General features: G+C 42.7%; 1 protein-coding gene across 1 annotated transcript; it reads right to left on the reverse strand.

Moving 5' to 3' along the window:
* Positions 1–509: 509 nt before the first annotated feature.
* LOC110974283 (uncharacterized) lies at positions 510–12,304 on the reverse strand. Its single transcript, XM_022225819.2, has 2 exons — positions 10,838–12,304; positions 510–3,232 (listed from the first exon to the last, which is right to left on the reverse strand). The coding sequence occupies exons 1-2, from the start codon at positions 11,608–11,610 to the stop codon at positions 2,467–2,469; spliced, it is 1,539 nt and encodes a 512-aa protein (XP_022081511.2). The 5' UTR covers positions 11,611–12,304; the 3' UTR covers positions 510–2,466.
* Between the last annotated feature and the right edge of the window lie 2,112 nt (positions 12,305–14,416).

The following is a 14,416-nucleotide window of genomic DNA, read 5'->3' on the forward strand; positions in this document are numbered from 1 at the left end:
CCCAGAGCCATCACAATGTATCAGAGCGGATCCGGCCTGAAGGAAACCAGCTCATCCACGGCCTGCTCTCTCCCGCTGATTGCGGCAGTAACAAGTCCCTCGTCTTTTGTCGCTGGTAATGCCAACGTCAGTGCATAATAACTAGAAATGTCCCATGACATGTTTACGTTTATACCACGCTTTTGCGGGCATCGAAACATGACGTGCGGCATTTTTCTTTTGAAGTGACTGCCCGTGTATTATATTAAATGAACAGGACATTGTCCTGCGTTTTCTCTCTTTCGTCGAGTAACCAGAAAAGGCCCTTTGTAGTCTTTAGTAATACTATTTATTTCTGAATAGAAGTACATCATGGTGACTCCGTTACCTTGCCATATTTTTAAGGCTCACAAAGATCCCAATTTAGACATGCTCGTCTGCATGTCTGTCGGTTCTGCGGGTCCTTTTAACCTTCAGCGAAAGTCACTGCTCACAGATCTCGACCAGGAAATTTAGTTTATACACACCTATACCAAACAGATTTACTATGCGTTTAATGCTTCCTTGAAAGAAAATGGGCAACTGGCCGTTGGTATTGAGAAGCAAGAAAACGTATTCAAAAACTGTGAGAAATAAACCCCATTAATTATTTCCTGAATCTGTATTGATGGGACCAGGTATCACGGCACTCAGCGTCAACACAAGCCACGACATAGTGAATAGCTACAAACAACCGGATCAACAGAGGATTCCCGATCAGAGTTTCCCGTTTGGGAAGGTGGGTGGTCGACTTTCAGAAACACCAAAACAAGCAAACAAACACCAAAACAAGCGAACAACCCAACATACCAACCAACAAACAAACACCGAAAAAAACCAAGACGACAAAAAAAACAAACAAAACAAAACAAAAAAACCCCAACCCCAAAACCAAAACAAAAACAAACAAAACAATTTTCAGGACTCTCTATGATCAATACACCAATGTTATACTTCTCGACAATGTTATTTAAGCTCAGTCGTTATTCACAGATGATGTCAAAATTGCAAATGGTCCGACCAGATAGACCAAACTCAGCAGAATTTACATACATGTACATGTACACGGGAAAGAAGAATATTACCTGTGACAACAGAAATTATTACAAGCATTATTGCTTTGGTAGACTAGATACGAAGATCACGGAGCGCTACAGACCAAAATAAAATCTACAGAATAAAATCTACATAATGATGCAATGAAATGAAATAAATACGAAGATGCAATATAGTCAAATGTTTATGCGAAAAAATGCTTCTGCGTAGCTTTCCTGTCTAATTTCTACATATGCTATTAACATAAATTACAAGGGCAAAAGTACACTATGTACAATATAAAAAGTCACCAAAAGTAAGGGAGCGAAACAGAACACTGTAAAACGACATCTTCGGATATTAACGACAATTCATCAATTCTAGACACCCGAAGGTAGGCCCTATGTTTTCGAAATACCAGTTGTTACCTTCTAAAAAGAGTTCTTTGTGTTGCTGTATGCGTGAAAAGGAGGCATGTACTGAAGTTCAGGCAGGCAATTAGGGGGGAAATTGTCTTTAAAAACCTTTTTCTTGGCATTATTATCATCCCATTTTTCCTTATCAGAAAAAAGTTCTGGAAAAGCAACTGAGGCGAGGTCAGAGGGGTGGACATCAAAATTACAGACGTTGTTATGCACGGTACGTGTGCACACGTAGGCCTACATGTACATGTACAGGTGTATACGCGCGTCATTATACATGAAATGACTGGATCCAAAAGTGAAGGGCGGGAAAAATTTCTCTTTTCCAAGGAGGGTGAACGCCCCAGTGCCCTCTCTTTTCTTCAAGCCTTCAAAATGTGAAATTACGGTAATGCTGACGGTGCCAATTCCATACTTGGTCGAATTTCCGAGTTAGCTAGTGAGCAACATAGAATCCCTTGCCTAGAATCCCTTGCTAACTTGCACAAACCCTATTCATGAATGTACGGTAGGTTTTCCAAGACACGCTCAGCGCAGTCGCAGTGTCAATTTTTATGTTCCTTATTAAACTGGAGGCTTGGACATCGTTTGCGTACGAACTGGCGGAATGTTTGCAACGTCTGCAAGTCACACTCTCCCAAGACTCACCAGGAGCTTGATTAAATTCATAGTAAAGTCTTATGTATGTTTGCTGTGATTTTCAGTCCACAGTATTATTGTTATGACTTAATGAGAGAGGTTTTGGCAAGTGTAATACATGTACGAAGTGACGAATTCCTAAAAGAAAAAAATGGTTCTGAGAAGCTCCAGTGGTCTCGCGAAGGAGTTAGTCGCTTAACATAGTGTACTGACAGATCCCTGTGGCCTGAACAGTAAAGCCATGCAAAGCCTGAAACCGCATTTACGTCTATATGACTTTTTTCTTAACGCAACTGCGGAAGTTCACTTTTCGTCCAAGGACCAAAGGGGAGGTCGCTCTGAGCACTGCAAACTAGCCCGACGCTGTTGTAACGATAGTCATGGGTGACTCGACTACTCTTTGCGGTTGCACCTGCTGCCGAGTGGCGTTCTCATCGACTTCGATATCAGCACTAACGCTGTCAATAGTCGCCGTACTAGCGCTGGACCCCTCTGCTGGTGACCTACTGCTGTTGTATGTGCATGGGGTTGCGCTGCTGGCGTTGCTGTAGCCGGTCGCGACCGATTCGAGAAGTTGGGCAGCAGCAGCGGGCGAGAGGGTGAAAGGAAGGGTGGGTGCCATGCTCAGGGCCGGCACCTGGTAGGCTGACTGGCCCCTTCCACCGGCAGCACCGAGAAGAGTTGACGGGTTGACGAGCATCGTGCCCAAGGGATTACCTGCCGAGGTCCCCGCCTCCGATTGTCCAGAGCTCAGAGCCACCGGGACGACTTGCTGCATCACGGCTAGGTCGTGCAGAAACTTGAAGCCCAGCGCGGGGAAGTCCGTCATCGGCGTCAGGTCGTGGTGCGAGGAGGTAGAGCTATTGGTCGGGCCGTTGGTCGCTGGGGGCGCAGGTTCCGCCTTGATTCCTTCGCAAGCGGCCGCGGGACTCACTGGGGTTGTCAGCATCATGACGGGAGGGGTGACTGTTTTGGCTGTCACGCGGGATGGACTCGTGGTGGCGCTATTGTTATTGTTGTAGTTCCCCTCGTTCATGTAGACCCGGGTTTGGAAGGTGAATTTAGAGTTCTTAGCTTCGTCCACTCCCACTGGCATGTTGTTGTTAACTTCTTCTTCCCTTTTGAGAAAACGAATTACACAGAAAGAAACAAAGATTAAACATTCCTGAAAAACAGCCCTTGAAACTGATCAGCCTTCACTTCAGCTCGAAGAGAAACTGACTTCGTGCATTTGAAGCATGTCTTTTGACTTGATGTTCTGAAATCAAACCATGTACTCACAAAATGAGCTAAAAGTGGTTCAGTTTTGTTTGGTTGTTAAGTCTGTTTACTGTTCAACTGGCATCTCCGAGAATCAGTTCACCCCAAGGCAGAAAAAAAATCAGTTTGGCAAAATTCTACAGGAAGTAGTTGAGAGTCCACTGAAAGTCGTCAGGAAATAAAAACATCGAGTCAACTTTGTGTGGATAAGATCAATTTGGGATGCAAAATTTGACTCGGTGCCAAATCTCGAAGTCAAGAAAAATGTCCCTTAACCGGAAGTACTCGCGGGAGCACGTGATACGGAAGGGACAGGTCTCAGCCATTCGATGCGACATTTTTAGGGTTATCCCCTTGGCAGGGTGGTGCCAATAAAAGCCCACCAGAGCAAATGTCAGCCAAGCAACCCGCAGTTCCCGCTTCTTAGTTCGGCACGAAGCAGTTGAAAGACCATGGCCAGCGGAATCGAGTCGCAGGCTTGCTGCGGTGAGCACTCAGCCAGTGAAAATGGGTTCTAGTCTTGCTGGATACGTTTGTAAAGGTTTCAGTGGTACACTACAACTTCAACTCCTATGGTGTTAACTTAACACATCTGGAGTCTACATTACCGACATTAAATATCCGGTTTGGGCTATCTTACTATTTTAATTTTAATTAATAATTTTCTTATAATACTTGACAAGTCATGATTTATGCTTCTATTATGGCAGTGAACGTACGGTGCCCAGCGCTGATGAATTGGAGCCAAATCTCCATGTGCATAATAATATCAACCTGCAGTTTATCGACTGGTACGTGTCTGACTTCAGTCAACTAGTTGGCTAAAATAACAATGAGGAGATAAAAATCGATGGTTTCAGATTTCGGAAGCTTCAATTCTGACATTAATAAGCTTGGCAGACTATGTTTTAACCTCACTGATGAACTCTTGAATAAACATGAGCACAAAATGACAATCACTAAAACGATTGCTCCCACGATGAGATAATAAGAAAGTTTAAAGTTTTCTGTTATTCATCCCAACATTCATCAGGTAATGATGTCAACTCAATACGCCTGTCCCCAAAATTGGTATGGACACTGACAAGGGAATGTCACTGTCACAGTGAATAGATTGTGACGTGACGTGACAGGAAGGCTTATGCCGTACCGTACTTGTGTGATGACTCGCAACAGACTCGACTAAAACTCGGTGGCATTACTCTTAAAATGAAATTATTAAAATCAACCTGGTAATAAGGGTTTAAACGATCAGGAAAAAGTTCTAAATCAGATTTGACCTTTTTAAATGTAGAATTACATTACTCTAGATATTCACCAAAACATCAGATCATCAAGAAAGAGCGCATGCATTATTCAAAAAATGATTAAAGGCAACCGTTTCTGTGGACCACACAATTGGCCAAGTAACACAATGTGTTTGATTCTAGCTTCTGTTAATGTTATTTACTACTGAAAAAGCCTTCCGTTTGCAATATGGGGGCCTTTCATGATTCAAATAGTAACAAATGATATCTAACTTCAGGTTTCCGATGCTTATAGCTAATTTGAAACATAATATTCACTAAAATTCTTCAGCTTGTAAAAATAATCCTACAAGAAACTGGGCTGAAATCTATACTTGTGCTTTCAACATGCCACAATAGAACTTTCACCCCTCCGGTAAAACAAAGCTCGATATTCCGCTTCAGTTATCTCGATTTAAGTGCCGACATGTCGGTTCCCAACGCCAAACATTCAACATGACTCAGTGAATTATTATTTATGTTTCGATTTCCAAGACCACCGCTGTTTATTATCCTTCAAGTAACTCAACTTCCTGCATGGGAGTCATAACACTTCTTTTTTTCTCTTCTTGTCCAACTTAAAAGGGAATTCCACACTAGCGTGCCAGCCAACTTTCCTGGTAAAAAATCGTGGGGATTTTTATCGAAAGCCCTGGCTATTCAAGCTATGAACGTTCTCGCCTTCGTTTTTATCGAACTTCACAAAAAGGTGCACTCATGATAAACGACGCGACGCGCGTTGAAAAAACAAGTCCCCTGTTTAGGTACATCGTTAGTATTTTGAAAGCATTTTTAGCACGTGTAAACGATTTTATTTCAGCTTTGGACAACAAGAAAGACCATTTAGAACAAGTATACACATAGAACCTTACACAGCTATACTTGTGGGGTATTTCCTTTGTTCTCGTGTACAAAACTCCCACACAACACGCAAGAATTTTCAAATCACTCCCATTTGAACCAGATTCACTTTTCTACTTTGGGAATTCGACTTAACGTCCCTTATTTGAAATACTTCATTTTGCGACGGAAAAATGGCACTTGAAATTCCTCCTTGTTGAGTAAATTTGAAACATCTATTTCGTGAAATCCTTGTGGGGTAACATCTCAGTACCCAACAAGTACCCTATGGGGTTCTTCCCATTGTTCCGGTACCCCACAAGCCCCTCTATGAGAGTACCTGCTGTTATATTTTTGCCAACCCAACTACAACCGGACGTTTCTTTAGCTACAGATTGACATTACTGTTGGCTATATATGTATAAACGTTCAAGTTAGTACAATGCACAACTTGAACGTTAACAAGAAAGACTTACAAATAACTATAACATCGCCAATTACAAATTTCTTGCCAAAAATGGGTGAAAAGAAATGAATAATAAAGTTGGGGTGGCATGACTTTTCCACTGTGAGTGTGTGTGGGGGGAGGGGCTGTGGACTTGCACCTGTTTCATCATCTTGGACAACGCTCTCCGTCACGCACCAGAATGATTGCACTCCACATCACTTGGACGTCGCGCACGATCAGCCGTGAGAAAATACTATTAAGTTTGTGAGGTTTTCAAGATACACATCAAATTAAAGCCCATTTACTCATCTTTAATTTTTGTTTGCATTTGAAAGATATATTTCTCTCCATAGACGATCAACCCTAAAACAGTTGTGAAGTCCAACGCCATTTGAAAATTGATGTCTACATTCCATTCCAAAAAAAAAGCAATTTCGAGGGCCACGTTTTGACCGATCTTTTCACAAATACAAGCTGACAGTCCTTCTGGTGACTTTCATCCCTTTCCCTTTTTTGACAAACTTTCCAGTCCACGTGCCACAAAATGCTCCAATGGCAGAGAAATTAAAATTTGGCAGCCTTAAAATCGTGCTTTGGTCTACGCAGGCAATTTGGCGCCTTGTCATTCACCTGTAACCTGCAGGCTCTACCTACTACGATGGAGGAAGGAAACCAAATGATGAGACAAGCGGATCTAAGGACAACAGATACAGATGAAAATTCCGTTCACAAGAAGACAAGGCAGGAAGAGGCTATACCGACGGTATTTCAAGCAAAGACAAGTTTGCCTTAAAAGTCTACAAAGTCCCTGACATGGAAATGTTAAAATAATAAGTTTTATGATTGGTTGCAGACCGAAACCACCGACGGATTGTGGACAACACTCTAAAGGTAACCATGCCATAATGCAAGAAGTACCGGTCTTAAAAACGAAGAAATCCTTGAACTTTAACCCCTAGCTCTGGCAAAAAATATCCCATCCCCTCCATCCACAACGCGTTTTATGGTGTGGTGGTCAGGTGGTATCCTCGGCCCCATGCCTTGAATTCCCCGGATGCGATTTAATTCGGGCACACGCCCTGTGTGCGCTTCTTGGTTTAAAGCAGCGTAGCAATGTACATCATGAACTTCCAACAAACTGAAAAGTTTTGTCTAAAATAATAACAGGCCTTTCTCTCCACTGGTCATTACAAAACACATGGGCGGACGGGAGAAGTAGCTTGTCATTGTGGCGTACAATGACATCAAGACGACGAGTTCCATCCACTTGCTTCATACATTTTGTGAACCTGCTTGGCAAGAAAGTAAACTTCTCGGCGATGGTATTTCTCTTTTTTTGTCTCGGCAATTTAATAAACTTAACACAGAATGATTAACTGCCTCGAAAGTTTTGTGGCCATCACGAGGTCAGCCAGAGATGGCATGAACTTATCACATCGTTTGGACCGAACTGTAAAATACAGCATGGTCGGCATGTGTCAAACTCGAAAAATTGGACCTCCGTATTGCATTAATACTGTTTCTTGACAGTGACTCAACTTACATTTTTTTAATGCGTGATAGAACAGAAAACAACATTTAAAATGAGTTGAATCAAAAATCGTCTCTCGAAGGACTGTAGCGGCCACAGCAATGATTTTACTAAACATCATTCCTCAAAACAATCAAAACTATTGTATTTCTATTGTATCTGAAATAGACTTGTTGAAAATTTTGAATAACATGTTTTTCCACGCAAAAGCAGGTTGTTTCCCCCACGAAAAAAGGACTGATTTGTCATAATCAATTCCCCATAAAATTGCGGAATATGGGAATCTATCACAATCGTATAGTTTTCATTTATTATTTATGTTTTCATAACTGTATTTTCTTTCACAGCAAACATAAAAGGAAGCCGCACGAAGACCGGTGTTCACAGCACAGGTCACCGACAGAAATTCCTCGCTTCCTCGAGTCGGCTGTCTCTCTCTCTGGCATCCTCAACTCCTGCCGAAAGGGCCACGGTGAGGTTAGCAAACGCCCTGCACCTCCGGGATCGGGTCAAAGGTCAGAGAGGTCACCAGTTACCAACCTCTCAAATGAGATTCCAAACAACGTCAAATCAAACGACGCCCCCGCATATACGTACACGCAGCACACGGGTTGCGGCCGACCTTGCTGCACGCAAATTATGCAGGTGTTCAACATAATAGTTTACGAACTACGGCCCGTCTGTCAGAGACAATGGATATCGCTCATGATTAAAAACCGCGACAACACGACTTAACGGTTCAAAAGCGAATGTAAGAAATTAGGACGGACAGTTCTGCGAATTACGAAGTTGGAACATGACAACATTCAAGGCTATTAAAAAGCAATGAAGTAATAAATGATTTATGGAATGTCACTGAAATATTTTGGACACGAAAACGGAGAGAGCTTCAGTAAAATTAAAAATGAACCATACATTTTTGTTTGAAAGAATCCTTGTTAGTTAGAATGCAAACAGCTACAAATGTATCCAGACTTGAAGAGCCACACAAACGTTTACAGCTCCCATGAAGTACAACATATAGTTATTTTGACGATTATTTATACGCCACAAGAGCCAGCCTTGTTTATTGAGCCATAATAAAATAGCTGAGAATCTCTTCCAATCTGAGTGACAAACATGTTGTCGTACTTCCCTATAATTGCAGATAACGTGACGAGCATACCTTTTCAGTAGAACCTTTTTGGTTTTAAATTTTTCTGACAGTGTGATGAATTTATGGATGTCTGAATTTACACGGGTGAGTACAAAACGCAGCGGTCACCAGCATAAAGGATGTCAAAGAAAACCAATCATTAGAACTTTCCACAGATTGAATGCAGTAAAGAAAATTAAAATGAATAAAACGATTAAATGCGTGCACTAAGTAGGCAACTCTCACAAGAACCAGAATGAATTCCTTTAAAAATTCATTTATAAATTCTTGTGCGAATTTATTATTTCTTAAAAGAAATAATATTGAAAGTTGCAGAATAGGACCACAGACAACTCATTATGCGTTGATATTTCGGAAGTTTTGAGTATAAATAATGGACCATTTAGCAAAGGTCCCAGTTATTGTATGTTGTTTTTTCAATAATACCATTTCTCTATCCAGGGGTGGAATCATTCACTCTGATGGGAAGATTGACTTGACCATGACACAGATCGTGTTAAATGATTTACAGATTAGGATTGATTTGTTGCCGAAGAACAGGAGAATACTTATGTAAACCGCTAGTCAGTCATGCAGTGTACAAATAAATTACATACAATGGCTGTATGAAGCTTCCTTGATGAACAAAGAAAAATACTGCTGTGATGGTAAAGAGTTTAAAATGTACAAATAAGTCCCACGTAATTGCAAATTCCAGGTATGGTGACCGTTTTCCCGTTTTCTCTGAAACTGTCCGATTTAGGCCTGTTGGTTTTCAGTAAATAGCAATGATCTTTCCGTTTTGTGGTCTACATGCAAAGAGCCACTAAACAATGCAAAAAAAAGGCCTTTCGTTTATCTCATCTAAAACAACTAAAACAACAGGCAACAGTCAAACACATTTCAAATGAAGTTACAAATAGATTTCTCACTAGGTTTGAATGATTTGTTCTCGCCCAAGTTGGCCCCATCCGTTATTTATTTCAAAGCTTCACGCGGCTATAGCATTGGTCCAACAGTGCTGTGAAAAGGCTTCAGTAGAATCTAGGCTGCTATGAACTGCGAAAATGCATCTCTTCTACAGAAAAAGAGAACAAAACGAAAAATCAAATCCGAAGAAAAGTACACCCTCAAGAGAATAGAGGTCCTAAATACAGACGGGTTGGACAATGAGATCGAGGCATCAGTCAACATCGGACAAGAGGTGTTAGTTGTCTAACACGTGTGTTTCCACTCAACTGATGACAAAAACGCACACACCAATAAACAATGCTGCGATTGCGGTGTTGGTGGTACACATACGTTCTAATTGGATCAGAATTTGACTACAGTGCCAATTTCTGTGATCTGGCGAATCCATTCCATGTTAGCCTCAGGAAGATCGCTGCGTGAAAAACCTTACACAGACTCTCGAGACAGTACGACATTAAAGAGAAACGGCTCAGTGGGTGGTCAAGTTATCTGCGAATACTATCCGGTCCTTTCACGGTTATGTCGGCCGAGAAAACAAGATAAATAGGCCTTACTTGTTTTAATTCAATTTAACACATTTTTTTTTCTGAAGCAAATGTATAAAAACATTGAACGAATCTTTGGTCACTTTTCCCCTTAAATTAGTTGAAAATTTCAACTAAATAAGCAATTTCTGATTGGATATGATTACTGAACATACCACCAGAACCGTAGCCTAGGTCCGTCATCCACCGAGCTCTGGACGACGGACCCCACAGTTCTGGGGGTACATTATCACAAACATGACCGTGGAATACATTTTATCAACTTTTTGTTAAAAATTGTTCAAAATATCTAAAGGAAATGTAAACTTTACCAAAAATACAGAGGCAGACGCGATTAAATATCATGAGGAACACCAGCAAACACGAATGGGGGGGGGGAGACAAAAGCAACAATTAAAACAAAACAAAACAAAATTGTTTAAACATTAAAGTGCACTCATCATGAATAGGCCTACGTTGTAGTCTCACAAGTATGTTTCGAGTACAGCATGGAACCCTTATTTCGCTCGCTTCGTTCATATTTTATTCTTTCCTTGGGGTCCTATTACCCCTAGAACTGTGAGTTTGTCGTCTGCCGTCCGTCGTGCTCGCACGACGGACGACGACCCCCACAGTTCTGGGGGGTACCTATTTAGCCTGTTTGCTGTAAAATAAATGCACGAGAAAAACGACAAGAAGAGGATGGAAAAAATAATGCAAGTCCTACCCCTTCGACAAACCAGCAGGTGCCCTGTCCCTCTGCCGTCTGTTCTTGAACCAGTTGCTGACCTGCGTCAGGGTTAGTCCCGTCACCTTAGCCAGATTTCTCTTCTCCTCCGGGGTCGGGTACTTGTTCACCTGGTAGCACTCCTTCAGCATCTTGCGAGACTTCTCCTTGAAGCAGTAGATGGTCTCCTCACCGTCCCAAATGGTTCGAGGGAGCGGGTGCTTCCGTCGAATGCGGTACTTGTCCACGGCGCCCAGGCCGCGTCCCCGGGACTTCTCGGCCTCTCCGTAGTGGCCTCTGTACCACAGGTCCTGCAGCTCCGTGTGGAAAGAGCTGCTGAAGTTGTACGACTGAAGAATGGAGTACATCTCTTTGTAATTGCCCCGGTAGTAGCAGACAGCAGCCCGGGCTCGCAGGACCGTCTCGTTGGTCTGGAGGGACTCGTCCGACGGCAGGGTCCAGAGAAATCCGGCTAGTCGCTCCATGTTGCCCTCTTGGAGTAGCGCCTCGCACACGCAGATGATCTGCTGCGAGGAGAAGGACAAGGCATTGACCGCCCTCTTGTCGCCGACGTCCGCGATCGTCATGGTAGCGGCGGTGGTGTCGGTGCAGGGATTGACATCGATGTTGGGTCTCTTGTTCAACAAGTCCTGAATCATGCCTGTGGATTCAGCACCACTTGTGTCGTTGCTGATGGTGATATCTGACTCCAGCGTGTTCATGGCCGGCTCCAATTCCAACTCTATCGTCTCGGCTTGCGAGTCGGTATTCATCGGTCACACACACACACCAGGAAACCCTGCATACACACGTACGTACACACGGGGAGCGAGCGGTGCCTATGGTGGGTAAGTATGAGCAGATCGCGTCGAGTTGCAAGAAAAGACGAAGGCAGTCAAGGGTCAACTTTTACACCAGATGATGTACGTCACTGGCTTAAAAGCTAGTGACCGAGCCTGATGCCTTACTGGAAACAGCGCAGATCTAGCCCTCTCTGATTGGTCTGCAATAGTTTCGTTCTCGTCAGTAATTGGCCGTTGTTTATTAACTAAACTAGTGCATTCTTGTTTCCAGATTGGGAACAGAAATACACCAGACGCGTAGATAACCATCTAAGAGTTCACGTACATGTACATGTATGTGTATGTATGGCACTACTCTCTACTCTCGCCTCGTAGTGCCACAGGCTCGCCGTGGTTCTGCTAACCGTCTGGTGGTTTGTCAGGGGAAAATACAGCACCCTCAAAGACACATAACTTCAACAAAGTCTTTCCAAGTTAGCCTTCTGCGAACGCCTCCATCGAAAGTAATCCCAATGACAATTCTGACTTACGCCGCGCACTGTGGACAAACGTGTTTCGTTTGAAAACTGGCTTGTTTTGTTTTCAGCTCTGGTCCCCAAATTGTCTACTATACTGCGTTCACAGACCTGTGCCATGCGGCAAGCTCACGCAGTGGTGAGGCCGCCGCAGTGAACGTGCTGACATTTTCTCGTATCTGTACGTTGGAAGGTATAGACCTCCCGTGGGGAAACTAGCTTGATGGTAGCGCGATCACAGGGTCACACATTTGCCCTACTCATCAAGTACATGCACCCACACGTCCAGTACGCAATGTACCGTAAAACAATGCAGTGTGCGGACGGCTGTGTTGTATAACATGATTGATAGTTGGTTTCTGTACACAATAAAGTGAATCCCTCGAAACGTTCAGACTTATAAATTGAAAGATATAACTGTATCATGCATCTAGATGGTGTGTGTTCACCTGCTGACAGATTTAATATAATGCCGGATTTAATTCATTCTAATTGTAATTTTATTTCTGTCCTGCTTTCCAATACTGAATAGACCGACTGTGTCTCTTTGCTCCCATTTCGAGTCCGTGTATACTATATGCATATCGTGTTGCATTTCGGTTCCGAAAAGTTGGAAGGCCTGACGTTTCGAACCCGGCAGAGTGTTTCTCCAAGGAAAAACGATGCCTTTGAGAAACTTTCTGCTAGGTTCGAGACGCCAGGTCCTCTGACTTTTCGGTTTGTATAGTTTAGTCCTATTCTTCACTGGCAGGTCACTACATGGACCTCTATGGTCACTGTGATCAGCAAGCAGTTGGTGGCATTTTGGGGATTTTACATTTCAAAATTTCAGTTCATTTGAACATTTGAAAGACCATAATATTAAACAAATTCAAAGTTTCCACAGTCAGTGCACTGGACGAGTGCAGTTCGAATTTTTGAACTGTCATTCTGAAGGGAGTTATAAGGAAGTGAAAAAAAATACTTGTACATATGTTTCACTTGCGTTTTACGGTATGAACGATTTCAAAACAATGATTTTCTCGAACTATTGTGATATGCTTATACCTATCACGCAATCCAAAGTAAATTTAAGACAAAAAAGTGAACTGGTAGTACCACAAGCAGTTGCGTAACCTGACTGGGGGAGGCACGTCCGGGGGAAAATGCCCCCCCCAGCAGATGCCCGTGACCCCGTGTGCCCCCCCTCCCAATTTGAAATCTGTGAATAATCTCCATTGAGCTATATAGCTATAGATGCAGCTTATTTTCTTGAGGTGCCCCCTTGAAAAAAGGTGTGTTCCCCAAGTGCCCCCCAGACACTTATCAGCCCTATAAAGGCTATATAGTTACGCCACTGCCCAAAGGACTAGATTTAGACTTGGGAGGGGTAGGGTAGGCTTAACCCCTCCCCCTGCCAAAATGTCTTTAAGGTACATGATGAGAGACATTATTTAAGATTCAGCTTTTTTCTGATTTTTATTTTGTTTTCCTTTCCTTTCGTTTGTTTGTTTGTTTTCTTTTGTTGTGTTGTGTTTTGCTCGGCATCCCCTCCCAGAAAATTCCTCACTTTTCCTTAGGCTAGAAACAGGCATCTTCCAAGGGCCTCTTGTGATGTTTAAACATTGGGATGACAACGAACAGTAGGTTTTCTAGTACTCCCCAACTGGGATCAGTGGATCACGCGCAAGGTCGCGATCTCCGTCTCGAGGTTATATCGACGACCGATGAAAAGATAACACGGATCTCCCAGCTGGTATACATTTATGGCCTAATAGCATTGCATTACTGACTGGACACAGTTCCTCCATATCTGCAGATAAGCGATATCAAAAACTAACTGTTAAGCCAAGACCGCCCCGATACAGTTCTGCCCCTCGAGTCAGTCTGAAGACCCCCCTTTTATAACAAGTCAACCACATCAATTACAAGTGAAGTCACTTGAGTCTGTTGTTATTGTATCCTTGCTGTACAGTGCAACACGATTAATGTTATCGAAATAAGTTTCCTGTTGTGTACAGTGTTTTATGAACATCTGTATGGAATTTGAAAAAAAGTAACGACCATAGCAACACATCCACGCTGGAATTCTCAAAACCATTTCCCCCAAAAACCTGATATGACTGTGCGCTCCATAATTCGGAACATCCCCCACACATCATCTTCTTTAAAATAGAACGTAAAAGTCTGATTTTTTACGCAGATAAATTAAAGAACGCCGGCTAACTACTGACTACAGATACGCGAGAGCTTTCTCGTGTTGACTAATGGATACTATGATC

Source organism: Acanthaster planci, linkage group LG01, assembly GCF_054643075.1.
Source record: "Acanthaster planci isolate LZ-2023a linkage group LG01, COTS_SCS, whole genome shotgun sequence".
In the NCBI taxonomy this organism is placed as follows: Eukaryota; Metazoa; Echinodermata; class Asteroidea; order Valvatida; family Acanthasteridae; genus Acanthaster; species Acanthaster planci.

What these genes read in the sequence shown, in the direction of transcription:
- LOC110974283 (XM_022225819.2), bottom strand. Translation starts at nt 11,610, where the DNA reads ATGAATACCGACTCGCAAGCCGAGACGATAGAGTTGGAATTGGAGCCG. An exon ending in CCTGCTGGTTTGTCGAAGGG is followed by an intron (nt 3,233 to 10,837) that starts GTAGGACTTGCA and finishes TTTTCTCAAAAG; the next exon opens with GGAAGAAGAAGTTAACAACA.